Raw genomic sequence first — 14,991 nt, forward strand, 5'->3', positions numbered from 1 at the left:
ACGATGGAAAATCTGATCTTGACTAGCTACGATACCTTCATTAATTACAGAATTTATCTCTCGTTTCGAAACGCATAGAAATAATTAATTTAACCATAAATTTAACCACAAATTTTACCATATCTATTCATTAATTTTCTCCTTTCACGAATACAAATCGGCGATCAGTTAATCATCTGCTTGATTTAACGATCGAATTATGACGTCTCATACGAAGCCAAAAGGTGTTCTAATATTTATGAGCTCCACTTGTAACGACAAAGAAGAAATAATTTGAAATATCCAATTTCCTACACTACTGCCTCTTCACACAAAAAAAAAGGACGACGAAAAATAGTCGGTGCTCTCGCGTCGTATAAATTCGACGTTTATCGAACTCCGGTATTCGCATTGGAAACGTCGTTGGCCGGCTGTGAGGCGTAAACTATTTCCCAAAGAAAGTTATGATTTACCGGCACAACACGCTAATTTCCGATTCCGGGCGTGGGGCTGTAGTTTCCGTGCTAGGGAATTTCAGACGGGTCGCCGCATACGCAAACAACCCCCTCGCCGGTTTAGACGCTCCTCGCTCGGTTCCTAACTTTTATTTATTGATATCCTGCTCGTCCTTTTTGCTTTCCCTTCTTTCCACTACGTTATTTATTTCGAGCAGCTCCGCGACGCCCGCCTACATTCCACTTTTCTTTCTGTTTCCGGTATTATATACGTCTTGAGAAAGAAGCAACTGAAAGTGAATATGTTAAGGGACTTCAGAGGGATTCTCATACGAGCGGAAAAATCGAACGATGTGCAGATAGACGTATCGATCTTTGCGTTGTAAGTTGTCGCGTTAAAAAATTGGGCTCTGATAGCTGTAGTATTCAGACTGAAAAATGTTCCACCAGACTGACGCTTTTTAGGGGATTTTGAGGTCGCTGAAGCCGAAACTGATGATCGTTGTTTGCGGACACAGAGCGTAAGACATCTTAGTCGACTAGTCGATGTACAATATCCTCGTGAATTTTGAAGATACACTTTTTTTTTAAATTTCTCTGTATCGTCACGGTCTTAGGCGGATTTCTCCAGTTAACGCCTTTATGGTGTCAAATGTTCATAAAGTCGAATTTTCGAAACCATTCACTTCCGTCAAAAACGATCCTCATTTTCGCCATAGCGATTTAAAATATCGTCGAAAACATACGTTGGGATAACAAATTTTTCAGTCTCGATACACTATACTTTATCCAAAAATTGTAATTACCTTTGCATTAAAAAGATCATCGTTGTGTCGTAAATGATTAGACTGTGACTTTTCATATTTTCATTAACATAACTTTAGAAGTGGAATTTGAATAAAAATTTGTTTCATCTATCAAATATCATAATAAATACTCTATCTTGGATATTTTATATATCTTTGCTTATTATTGCTAAGATGGGTTAGCATAACCGTTGATTTTTTATTTTTACTTTAAAGTTGCATCGTTAAAACTTCGTTAAATGTCACGAACGAGGGCGACACTTCTCTCTTAGCCCGTGACTGAACCCACGGTCCCTCGTAAGTGATTTTATTCGTCGCACAGCACGCGCGCAACCCGAAGAAGGCGGCGATTTATCGGTGATATTCCTGCATTGAATTGCGAACGACGACGATAGAGGGTGGTTTCCTTGTTAACGGGATTCGAAGGGTGAACCTCCATCCTACAGGCTCGTGCAAAACTCATAATCACGCATAAAATCAACATTCTTCCCTACGTGATGTTTCAACGAAACCATCGACAACACTCATCTCCAAACTTATTGAATCATTCTGTCGACAACATTCTTTTTCCAATTACCAAATTGAAATTGTTTTTAGTAATATTCCCTTCTTCAGAGCGTTTCAATGAAATCATCACAAACTCTAAATCTATATCGAACTATTCTCTCAATAATATTCTTTCTGCAATTACTAATTGGAAATTGTTTCTCTAATATTCTTACCTTTCCACGCAGTCTGTTTCCTAATCCTTAAATTTCTTCAATTAACATTTTAACATCTTTTTTCGATGTTCTTTTCGTCAAAGGAAAAACCTAACAGTTTCGTCGGCAGTCGTCGTTAAAAATCTAATCTAATTAGTAGCGAAGATGTCGAATGGAATTATATTATCAGAACTACCGCCTTCTCGGTTTTCGATTTCCCACGACGCTACATCAACTTCGAAACAAAGTGAAACGAAATCTACCAATTTACGAAGCGTCGAATCACTTTCTTCGAAAGAAATTAAAATAAATCCACGGATATCGACGGCGAACGATCTCTGACGCAGCGATAACGTGTTCAGGAAATTACCAGTCGTTCCACGTGACATGCAGATCCTCGATCCAACGATGAAAGACACCATACCGCTGCCTCTTCTCTTGGCAGCTCGAGCTCCGTCTATTTATACGGACGGAAAGGGCGGAAATGGGGTAAATACGAGAGGCGGGATCACGGAGGGCTGTTGGATACGTTCAGTTTGTTTTTGCCCCGGTAACAAAGGTTCCGCGTATTAAGTTGACGGGACGGGAAAAGGGGAAATGCAGTTATTGTGCTACCCTTGGATCGAAATCGCCTTCTCTCCAGAACAGCGTGACGAACGTTTGAACGGAGGGTTGAAAAAGAGAATAGCAGACACGACGACGTGGACGAGAATCGTTGGAATTGCGGAAAGAAGTTTCGAGTTTCAAGCAACTAGAGTATTCTGATTTGTTAAGGGCTTAGGGTTTGATGAAGATTGCGGCAGAAGCTTAAGGAATTATATTACAGTATGATAGAACAAGCAAGATACAAAATAGCGTACAGTGTAAATCCGCTTGTACGTATTCGCACTTATAGGAACAAAATTTTAGTAGCGTCTGATAAACTGAACTTTAGCTCAGCTCTTATTATTTGAACTACCACCGAGTGTCAATCCACCTATATGAACGTGTAACAACAAGACATAAAGAGTGAGAATACGAGTTATGTAACACGTTCATATGCTTTGCAATCGATAGAAGTTTGCAACATTATCATATATTTAACAGGAAATATCTCGTGGAATTCTCTGATACGAAAACGAACTCCTATTAACTGAACAAAAAGTTATAGATGGTGGGGAGAAAAACTTGTTCCCTGACAGGTTAATATAAACGGAGTTCTACTGTGCATGAAGATATACTTATTATCTTTGAATTTATGGGTAAATGGTCTTTATAGACTAATTTATGGGTAACAGATTTACAGTTTTTATAAACTATAACTTTATATATAATAGTCTTCCTACAAGAGTTTTTTTAGTATCAAATAAATGTTGCAGTTTCAAGAATTTTAATGTGTAAGGATGCATGTTTTATAGTTGAACTTCTTATGATACAAATATTAAGAGGAAAATTACTATATGAGTGTACTACAAATGAGGTCTTCGAAAATGGTTCAAGTCTGATATACCAAGGACTAAAACACTGAATTACGGCAAATTGCAATATATTTACATATTGCACAATAACAGACACGAGCTATATTAAATAAAAAGTAAGAAACGACGACGATGTTTATTTAATCCGCATCTGATTTACCAAAATTCTCCAACGACGAACAACGAATCTAACCAAAGTGCAAGTATCCTGCTCTCAGGACGAGATATTAATATCCAACGGTAACTTGAGCAGTGCCTGAAATCATAGAAAACATTGGGAACAAGAACGAGAGACGAGAAAAGAAGTTTGGGATAAATGGATCCGTCTGATTTAGATTTGCGACATCCATTGAACCCGCGTGACAATGAAAATCGTAAAGATAATCGATACATAAATTTTCCCGAGTCGAGAGAATGGGTGGAGAGACGTAAAAAGGAAAAGGACCCGCGTAAGACACAAGAGGGGAAGAAAAAGGGGGGAAAAAGAAGTAAGCAGAATCGACTGGGTCGCGTAAATCAAGGGGTGGCCAGGTCGATTCCACTGCAACCCCTACGTTCGTGAGACTTCTATCACTGCTGGTGTTTTATCGAGCGGTTCCCGTGCCACAGCCTACCTTCAACCTTAAATTACAAGGTCGCCGCTATAGAAAGCCCGCAAAGCACAGGTATTCCCTAGCGTGTAAGTCGTCGTGTCAGGGACGAAGACTCGAACGCTGTTAACGAAACGCTATCGTGTTTGATTCGAACGACGCACAGGGTGGTTTGTACAGAGTGCTTCAAGGTTGAGCACTTTTCGGAGTAGACGATGAATTTTTATTCGATAGATAGGAATATTTTCATCGAAAGAATTCGATGATTCTAATTTAAAAAATTGGTAAATTTTCATTCGAGAATGTTTTGGCGAAAAACGTACTGCTTGTTATCCATAGCTGGAAGATTAGATTATACGATATCGGGGGTTAAAAATTGGAATATGTTGGAATACGATCGTTGGAATCTTTAATCTGCAATTTTGTCGAATTAACTGTCAATTTGTCAGATTTTTAAGTGTAGGGGTTGTGGATGCTTTTAACGACTGGAGATTTGGAATTAGGGAAATGGTGGGATTTTCAAATTCAGAATTTTATGGCTAAGGATAGTAAGATTTTATTGGTTGGAATATTGACATTTTTATTCTGATTGTGAGATAAAAAAAGAAAAAACTGTGGAATTTAAACTGGTAGATTTTCGGCTCTAGAGAATCGTATCTCTAAAATGTAGATCCTTAGAATTTAGGTTCCTGGGATTTAGGATTATATATCTTGGGAGCTTGAAATTTAGCGTTCTAAGGATTAGCACCATGGAATTTACGAGACTAGAATCTAAAAGGATTAAAGACTCTATAACAGGAAATTTAGCTGCTCGGTATTATTTTAACCTAGATTCATCATCGTTATCCAACTGGAAGCTAACAAGGTGTGTCAAAACATGTCCATCCTCTCGTCAACAAATATTTTTCTCAATTTTAACTTCTCAGTCTGAAAGGACGAATCAAGCTATTCTTTTGACTTGTCTGTGTCGTTGACTTAGTCAGGTATTTTATCAATATTTCTTTAAAGAATTTCTAAATAAGAGACAATCTGGACAAGTAGGTCAGGTAAAAATATGTGCTACCTATTCCAGAAATATCTGCTGAAATATTTACGGAAATTGATTTATTGCATTGATTAGAAGTTTATATCACATATTTATAAATATATGAATATATGTATTTATAGACATATGTCTATACATTTTTATAATTACATAAATTAGTTTTGACAAATTCTAATGCAAAGTTACAAATAAAAATTGTAATAAATCTCTTTATAAATCAACTTCTGAGGGAAATTTCACCTTCGAATATCTTACAAATGCATAGAACGCATATAATATTCAAAAAAAGAAAATATAAAACAGTGAAACAGATCTATGCATAGTTGTATTCATGAAAATAAAATAAATTCGCATAAACTCCACTAATATAACAAATTATGAAGATCTCCAGTACTTTTTAACTTTCTAAATAGGAAGTAAGCTACTTCCCACGCATCAGTTCAAAAGCGGATCATCCACGTTGATAAGCTATAGAAAATTGTCGTGAGACTCTATGACGCGTATAGTTTCACCATTTCGTCGGATGAAATAGGATAACGAGTATGATTGAAGACGGAAAGCGGAGGAGAATGTTGAGGAGTAAAGGGGTGGTTTCGCGAATGGTTAAATGGAAAGCGATTTAAACCCCTCGGACCAGATTTATTTTGCAATTTAGCCTGACAGTATGCTGTTCATCTCGCGAATCTGTGATTTCCAACTTAAATAATTCATAGCCCCTAATACGAATAGTAATGACGGCCGTTTAAAATCCCTGTCCCGTTGAAATATTCAGGTCGCGAGAATTTTCCTCCATCGCCTCCGTCGACGAAATAAACGAAACCATAACTGTTTACGTGACGATTGAATTAACGATTGTAAATCAAAACAACGCCGGGAATATTTCAACGAGAGAAGGACAGGGTGAACCATTAATTTGAATCCCGTTGCTGACCAATGGGGATAGGTGGAAGCGTGGAAACAGACGATCATTGTTAGAGCGAGTGGTGATGTTGGAATCAGAGAAATCGAAAGAAGAATTTGGTCATTTTTGTTGCATCTTTTTTATCTTTCTTTTTTTATTTGAAGGAATTCGTACGTCTGGCATTTCGTTCGATATTTAGTTTAGTAATGCGACAAAAGTTACGCTTTCAATTTGAGATTTGAGAATTTAATGGTAGAACCGTTGATCTTTAATACGTATCAATATATTATACGTACGATGTAAAAATAATTGGACATGTGTAGTCAAGATTAATTTTGAAATATTTAAAAAAAAACGATAGGAGAATTTTAATTACCCTCTATTTCATTTTTTAATCAAAAGATAAGAAACTTTCCACCTTTGAGTCTTAGTTTCTTAATCATAAATCAAGAAAATTTCCGTTCATCTCCTTCGTTAACAAATACATTAAAAAGTAAGCATATTATTTTTAATGCTCTCCCTTCTTCACCTACTAACACTTCCTTCACCTTTTAGCACCTTGCAAGAAGAAAAAAGATTGCCGTTTCTTCTCGCACCCTAATAAAATTCCCATTTCCAGTGTGTTCTTTTAAAACCCGGATTCCCAACCTGTATAAATATTTTCGTGCCTATCTAAATATTTAATAAGAATTGCGTTCTGGAATACCAATTTTCAATATGCTTTTACCTGATTAAAAATGCTTTTTTCTATATACACAATCTTGCTTGAATTGCGACTGAACAAAGCTACTCTCAAGATCGTAAGATTTTGGGAATAAAAATTTCCGGTACACGTCGAAATACGATTAGACAATTCAATTTCTCAGCTTTTGTTCGAATTAATTGTTAACTTTTCAAACATTAAAGAGCTGGTGTTTTTTTTTCTAAGAGAAACTCCGGAAGAATATCGTCACGAATATCGTATAAGGAAGGAACAGAAGTAGGAAGGAACGCGATGTCTCGAAATGGAAGATGTTTCGCGAACTAGCTCTGAAAATCGCGATCGTGGCGATGATTCGCGCGAAGCACAGGGTTGGATGCGACGCGATTCAGCAGAATCCGAAATCGCTGACTGCCACGCGGTTCTGTTTCCCGTTCTCGCGGTTTTATCCGGTGCTATCCCCGGTGGCTTCCGTGTTTATGCCACGCGAACCACCAGTTTTGCCGTATCCTCCTTTCGACCGGTTCTCTCATCCCTACCAGAGACGATTATACGTCATAATTTCCGTTTAATTGACTAATATCCTCGCCACGGCGGCCAACAACCGGCCGAAAACGATAGTCGGAACACGGTTCTCTGTATATTAGGTTACGTTATAAGCGCGAGGCATTATCGCGTTATTACAACGGGGTGAAAACGCCAGTTGATCTCCTACGTATACACCGCGAATGTTGTAATTAAAATTTGTTGCTCCTACCGTGTTCGGAAACTTTGATTATAAAGGTTGATTACTGGTTGCATAGGTGGTAAGAGATGTTACGTTAGGTTATTGTAAACTATGATGGAAGTTTCGGTTGATCTGTTTAATGGATAGTACACGTTACATCATGGGGTTATTACGGGTATTACGATATCAGTTCAGCGGCTACTGGCATCGGATAACCCCACTTTTGATCTTGCTACGGATACATTTTGGCGGAGATTGTATTAGATGTTATAGGAGCTTGAGGAAAGTTTAGAAGTTAAACTACTTTGGTAACCTGTTTTTCGAGCAGTTAACTTATTTCGAATCGTTTTAGCCAATTGACGAAAGTTCTATTAGGATATAACTTCATATTTGGTTTAGTAACATTTATATTTAGTACGTTCCGAAAGAAACGAAATTGCATAGAAGTAGTTAATCCTTTTAGCTGATATTAGATTGTAACAGTTACCATATGTATCATAAATTTGAATCATCATTATTGAAACAATACAAATTGCAATAAATATCGTAAATTTAGTAGAATCTATTTGCAATGACGACTCTAGACAGTCAATCGATCTAAAGTCTTCTTTAAAAGGACAACAGTTAACGAAGACGTGGGAAATCTTACATTAGAAATAAATGCAAGTCGTGAAACAGGTCTTAGAATAAAATCGAACTTACCTTGGCACGTTTGGTGTACTTCAGGTATTGATAATGATGATTATCATAGTTGAAGACATGAGGAGTCAAAGTGATGTCACGGTTCCGCGACATCTTGCCAGAGAGTGATTTTTGTCTTTGCAGCTGCATCTTCTTGTTGTGTGCACGCAGGTCGGCCGCTGGAAAATTCAATTCGTAACGTAGATTTTCATAAACCAAATGCTCGATGAAGCAAAAATCGTGGGAAAGTTCACTGCTGAAAATTCGGAATGGCGGAACGAAGACTCATTAAACGCGTGTAAATAAATGAGCATTTGCATTCGACACACGCGGCGACAAGCTTTCCCATGATTTTTAAACAAACGCGACGACACTGTCGGCCACAAAGCGATAAAACTCGGTTGTCGACGTTTACACGGCCGTTTCCGAATATTTTATGCCTTGTCCGCCGTAGCTTTATTAGCCGACCTGTGTTCGTTCGCATCGCGTTTAACTGCCAATGCTGTTTTCCGCCCGTATCTACAATTAAACATAAAAACGGAGGTGAAATGGAAAGTATTTAAAATAACATTCGACAACATCGAGTTAATCTCTGAAGATATCTCGAAACGTTCGTGGATGTGGATATTTTCCAGTAATTTCATTCGATCGATGTCTTGAACATACATACGTGTATTGCCACTTACGCAGTTAGATTGACGTTGATAGATATTTTAACTTCCGTTCCTCGAATACAACCGAACCATCAATTCGGATTTTCTCAAACAATACCACGATAATCTATTGTTTCAGAGAAATATATGGATCCCTTCCATTATCTTCAAACTGTACTCTTACTTATGTTAAACTAGATTGATGTTGATGGACTTTATGCATCTCGATTTCTAGAATAACATAATTGAAAATTCAACGTATGAAACTTTAATGGACAACCTTAACAGGAAATATCGTAGGAAATACCGCAGAAAAACATTGTACGATATACGCTTGTCATCTCATTTACGATATTCCATCTGATTAATTAAGCGATGTGTCAAGTTCATCTTTGTATATCGAGAAAGAAACGAAAATGATAGAAATGTTTCTGAACTCCAAAGCGTAATACGTTTCCTTAGACTCGGACTCGTTCGTTCCTCATTTCGAGAACACGCGACCTCGTACGCTTTAACAGTGACATTATTGTTCTAACAGGCAATTATGAATATTCATAGTAGATGTGTTTGTCCGTGGAAGCAGGCGGAGAGACGCAAATACGAGCTCCACTGCTAAACCGACAATGCGCGGTTGCCTATGAATAAACTAACGAATTAATTCCGCCTGTAAAATCAGAAAACGTTCGCGCGAATTCGAGATTACGAACGGTTCGTTAAGGTAATTAAACGTCTCCCCCACCCCTATACGCGTCCTATTTTCAAAATATATAATAAGAAAAAAGAATATTGCAATTCATTCATTACAAAAAAAAAAGGAGAAATAAAAAAAGAAATAAAGAAATAAAAAAGGTTGTTCTGAAAAGAGATAAGAAAAAATGTTTCCATTCATAAACGTGTGAAAATTCGTTTTGGGAAATTGATCGGGGACGTTCTCCGGTTTGATACCGCTATCGATATCGATTCTGGATTTTCGATACGCCACAAAGGAGTATCCTGGAACCATTAATTCGCCTCTCAAAAGCTGTCTGCGATAAATCAAACCGGCTTTCTGGATAATAAATCGAGTTTGCATGGCCTATATTCGCCTTTCCCTATCTTTCGTGTATCCTTCATTCCTGTATCCCTTTTTACGTAACATCGCGAAAGCTGCGTTTTGTTATGCTAATTCAATTTCTAACTTTATTGCAATCCATGAATTTTGTACGTCTCGATCGGAAAGAAGACTTTTAACGTATTAGTCCTAAGACGTTTCAAGTTTTAGTGGATTTGCTAATGTCTCGAATGAAACGTGAATATTTTCTTTTAATATTTTGCGTCTTATGGTTGAGAAAAGCACGGTCCGATCGAAAATGAACGCAGAGAGAAAATTAGCCGAAGCGATCGAATGCAACGTAATCGGTTAATGCTAGGAGAGAAATATCAAAGTTTTTCGGTATCTCGAGTATTTTAAGCAGATTCTACACGAAGTTGACCTGAATACTTCGCTGCACGCGAAGAGAGGATGTCGCGGATAAATTGCCCCACGCGAGTTTCTTCAAGGCTGAAAGAACTGTAAAATTCTTCTACTTTAGACTTTCACGGAAATCTAATTTTCAACTCTTGGTACTTTATCTTGGCGGAAACTACTGTATAAACTTCTACATCTCCTCCAAAATTTTATATCAAGTTAGATATATGTAGTTTTTATTCTGGACGCTTTAAAAGGGTGCGCTATGCAAATCACGGCACGCGAGTTTTTGTGAACCCTGAAATAACTGTAATATCGTTTTACGTTAAGTTTCGTTGGCGTGTTTGGCGTGTGATTAAATTCAAATAGAATTTATGTGGAAATGATTAAATTTATTATATAATACTACATAATAATATTTAACTACAGAGTAACATCTATTTTCGTGCGAGTTTTTACGTAGACTGTGGTAAAAGGAAATTTATGTTATTTCATAATTAAAACGTTCTTTCTGAAATGGATAGAATTTCATACTAAATGACGTCGTACTAATAATTAAATTATATTCTGGCATGAGAAACGTACATGTGATACGCCACGCTCAAATGTCATTTGACGCCAAGGGGTTGATTTCTATTCCGATCCCATATAGATGATCCCTATTTTTAGAGTAACTTTTTTTTTAATATTAAACTTTATGAGAATCAGGTCATTTGTTATTCGTTTATCCACATACATATTTTAGAATATAAAAGCTACATCTCTATTGATTTTTTGATTTTCATGTCGCTTGAAGGATAAAAAGAAGCATTTGTATCTGTCGTAGCTAACAAGAGGAGTACAGCTAACACAAGTCTTTAAAGAACCATGTATAATAATCTACTGATTCGTTTGTAATAATATACAAAATACAGAAGACATAGGTAAAGACATAAATAACGTACGTCGACTCGAAATCAAACTAAAAAAAGGAAAGTTTCAAAAATATAAAATCGATTGCCAATATATTGAATCCTAAAATTGGTCTTTTCATATACAAATGAATCTTTACCAAGAATCTCGTACACAAATCCTTCGTCCCAATAGATCAGATTCGTTTTCATAGTTGATGGAATTTTACCAAAATAACAACGAAACTAAACGAAACAATACTCGATCTCTAATTTCTCTAATATTCTATTATTCCAAATTTTTTTTCCATTCAAATTCATTGACCAAATAGCAACATCTGCTCTATTCGTATCACCAGTTTTACCTTTTAACTTGTAACAAGGCTTGTTCCATAAGCAGTTTGATACGTAAGAACGATGTTCACGCGAGCTCGAACCCACTGACACCGATTTCCAGCGTTTAGAAAACGTTTCCGCGACGAGATACACGCGATCCTCACCTTTGCAGGGGCAGAATCCTTTGCAGGCGATGCGAACTGACGTGTGGTGGATGCAATTGTGGTATTCCAGTCGGCATGGCGAACTGTACGTGCGATTATCGCTTCCGCAAAGGAACGTCGGCTTCACCACAGGACATTCTTGACATCTGGAACAAAAGAGGGAAGCACGCGCGCGCGCGTCGTTAAATGAAACTGTTCTCCGCGCAACGCTTTAATTGCTCGAGTGCATTTCCCTTCTATTTTCCCTTCATTCTCCATTTCCATAACTTTGTTTCCACCGCACGAAGTGGATGATATTAAAATACCGCGAACCTACGCTCCCTACGAGCAGATTCTCACATTTTTAGATCTTTCAGTTTCCCCTCTTTTAACGATCTTCCCTCGTTTTGATAAACTTTCGCTTGGTAGTAGACTTGCAAACGCGGTATTTTCCTGCTTTGCATTTGTCGTCGTTGATACGACTGCAATTAGCGACTCGTTGTTAATATTTCATTTCTGATAATAATAGCAACGTCTTAGCTTTGATATTACAAAATCTGTGTTGTCTCTTTATGCATTTTCCCATGTCTCGACTAAAGTATTAGCGTTTGTCGGTTATAAGATAGGAGACGTGTTACTTTCGTGCAATGGATTCGATTATCAGTTTATAATCAGCCGTGTCCACTATCAAATTTCCAATTAGCCAAAGAGAGAACAAACGTATAAATTTCTTTAGATTTAATTACGAATAGTTAATTACGAATTTCCAGCAAGTAGTTGAAGAATGACTTTAATATTTGGATCTATTCTTTCATTCGCTCAAACTGTGTCGATTATACCATACAAGGATAATAACCAAGACAAAGATGATCATGCCCTATTCGTTAAATAGAGGAATTTTCTTCCAAACAAATCTACAATGTTTCCAAAACAAGTCGAAATAGCTGGCTTTTAACGTAATACGATAAAAGGCGATTCAGAGGAGGTTTTTCATTAGCATAGCATAGCTTGATTAAAAAAGTAAATTACTCTATTATTCCTTTTCGTATCTGTTTCTTTTTTCTTTTACTAGAACAAAGGGTAATTAAATGGATTTTGCATATAGCGAGGAGCGTTCCTCAACGTAATAAAGGAACTGTATTAAAAACTAAATTTCGCTTTTCAGCCTGTGTCGTGTATCGTAATTATATAACATAATAACGTCGATAAAGTACTGGGAGCAGGGATGGTTGAGTTCTTTGTCAAAATTCGCTCGCCATACCCTCCCTCGCGTAGGGCGGAAAAAATTCCGGAATTTCCGTAATGCTAGACGAGAGAGAGAGAGAGAGCTTCATAATCGTTAAGCACTGCATCGTCGTAACACGAAATTACCAGGCTGTAAGGGTTGGGCGCCAGTCTGCGCGCACCAACAATGTTGCACGTCTCGTGAACAGGGATGTCTCGTAAACTCAAATACTATTATAATGCGTTTAGCGTGCTCGCACGAGCGGCTATGTTAATTATAATTTTATAATATTACTTCCTGCATATATTATGCCATTAAATTTTCTTTGCTTAGAATTCCCTTAACGGGACAGTGAAAAATGTTCCCGGCACCGGCAACCACTGGGAAACACGATGGCGCATGGCAGAGAGCCAGATAAATATTGCTGCGAATCGTGTAACCTGTGAACATCAGTGTATTCTTCCTGTGTTTCGATAATGAAAACATCCTCGTGTTTGGAATTTATTCGTTAGGCGATAGGCACCGTGTGAATTAAGTGATTTATGACCGAGTTGATGATGTTTCCGTTATTCGGGATTTTGGAATTCTTTTGATGGAATGGTTTTTGAGATTGGATCGACTGATCAGTGAACAACTGATTTAGTTAGCCTTCTTAACTAGATCATCAAAATTATCATGTGATTATCGTAGATTTAAATAAGTCGTCGTGTACAATCAGATCATGTTGAATCTTCCTAATGGAACGATACAAATTGCCATAAATACAGGGTGGTTGGTAATTGGTGCTACAAGCGGAAAGGGGGTGACTCTACGCGAAAAAAGAAGTCGAAAATATAGAATAAAAATTAAAAAAAATTTTTTTTTTTTAATTTTTCCATCGAGACGATCTACAGTGAGATCCGTTATAACGAGACGTGATAAAGTGCACGCGTACCGAGCGAAAATTCAAAGTCGATTTTCTCGAAAACAAAGCCTCAAACGAAAAATTTTTATTCTATATTTTCGACTTCTTTTTTCGCGTAGAATTACCCCCTTTCCGCTTGTATCACCAGTTACCAACCACCCTGTATATTGCAATAAGTTTCTTCAGGTGTGTAACTGATTCGTGGAAACACTGATTCTATCGTTACACTCATTTCACTCTCTCACGTTTCGCATCAATTTTCTTTGTAATTTTCAATCATAAATTTATAATAATTGCTCTAATTACAACAATTTTCCTCAAGTCTTTAACCAACGAAGATATACGCGCGATATTTACAAAAACTGATTCTACCGTTACATTCGTTTCACTGTCTCACAAACAATGTAATAAAGACAATGATCTTTCTTCTTTTCAATTATAAACTTATAACAACTGCCCTAATTACAACAATTTTCCTGAACTCTTTAAGCAACGAAGATATACGCGCGATATTTAGAAAAACCGATTCCACTCCTCGCTCGTTTCATTCTCTTAGGCACCACATCCATTTTCTTCGCAATTAACCAGTCAAAAAGGGCAATGATCTTCCCACTTTTCAACCATAAACTTATAATGCTTGTCCCCGATTACAACGATTTTCCTGGAATAGCAGGAGCTAATGAAAACGTACATGCGATATTACAAAAACTTCTTAATTACATCCATTTGATCGAGCCATAAAAATTTCAACCATAAATTACAATCTCTTTTCCGCCCTGCAGAGAATCCACTAGGCGCTTAATCATTCCTCCGTTTCATCCTCCATCTTTAATCCTCGAAACGAAAATAAAAGGAAGAAATTACGCTCCTTCAGGTTGCGTCAGCTGAAATTCTCGAGCCGGTTTCTCGATTAGCAAGCTCGAATCAACAGTTGTAGCTACGAAGAGCACGGTATAAATGGTACCGCGTAGAATTACGAGCGGTTATGGCGGCATAATAAAGAAGGGTCGCTCTGCGGATTCGGCCACAATGCCGACCCGCTAGGTTGCGCCTCGAGAATTTGTGGTTGTCGGCAAACGCGTAATTAGTTTAAACCGAGTAACGCGGTAATTAAGCCGGTTTAACTCCTTTATCAAGACGGCGGCCTGCGGCTTCTCGGCCACCTCTTCTCGTCGTCCACGAGAATTCGCCTTCTGACTCGAGCTAGGTGACTTGCAACGCTCGTGGACACATTTCTAAAGGATGAAAGACAACGAAACTTTGATATCAGGAAGATTCGATATTAATATTTCAGGAGCAAATGTTCCATTCCAGTTGTCTCTGTATGTTTTATTAAAAAAAAAAAAAAAAA

General features: G+C 37.4%; 1 protein-coding gene across 1 annotated transcript in view; it reads right to left on the reverse strand.

Moving 5' to 3' along the window:
- The window catches only part of LOC117240381 (proteoglycan Cow), a 243,542-nt gene that overhangs the window by 17,667 nt on the left and 210,884 nt on the right, over positions 1 to 14,991 (reverse strand). Inside the window, exons 5-6 of the mRNA XM_033506397.1 lie at positions 11,533 to 11,678; positions 8,064 to 8,221 (exon numbers count right to left, since the gene is read on the reverse strand). Of these exons, the coding sequence (XP_033362288.1) occupies positions 8,064 to 8,221; positions 11,533 to 11,678 (304 nt within the window). The remainder of the gene's footprint in view (positions 1 to 8,063; positions 8,222 to 11,532; positions 11,679 to 14,991) is intronic.

Source organism: Bombus vosnesenskii, unplaced genomic scaffold, assembly GCF_011952255.1.
Source record: "Bombus vosnesenskii isolate JDL3184/JDL3185 unplaced genomic scaffold, Bvos_JDL3184-5_v1.1 scf7180000014621, whole genome shotgun sequence".
NCBI lineage: Eukaryota > Metazoa > Arthropoda > Insecta > Hymenoptera > Apidae > Bombus > Bombus vosnesenskii.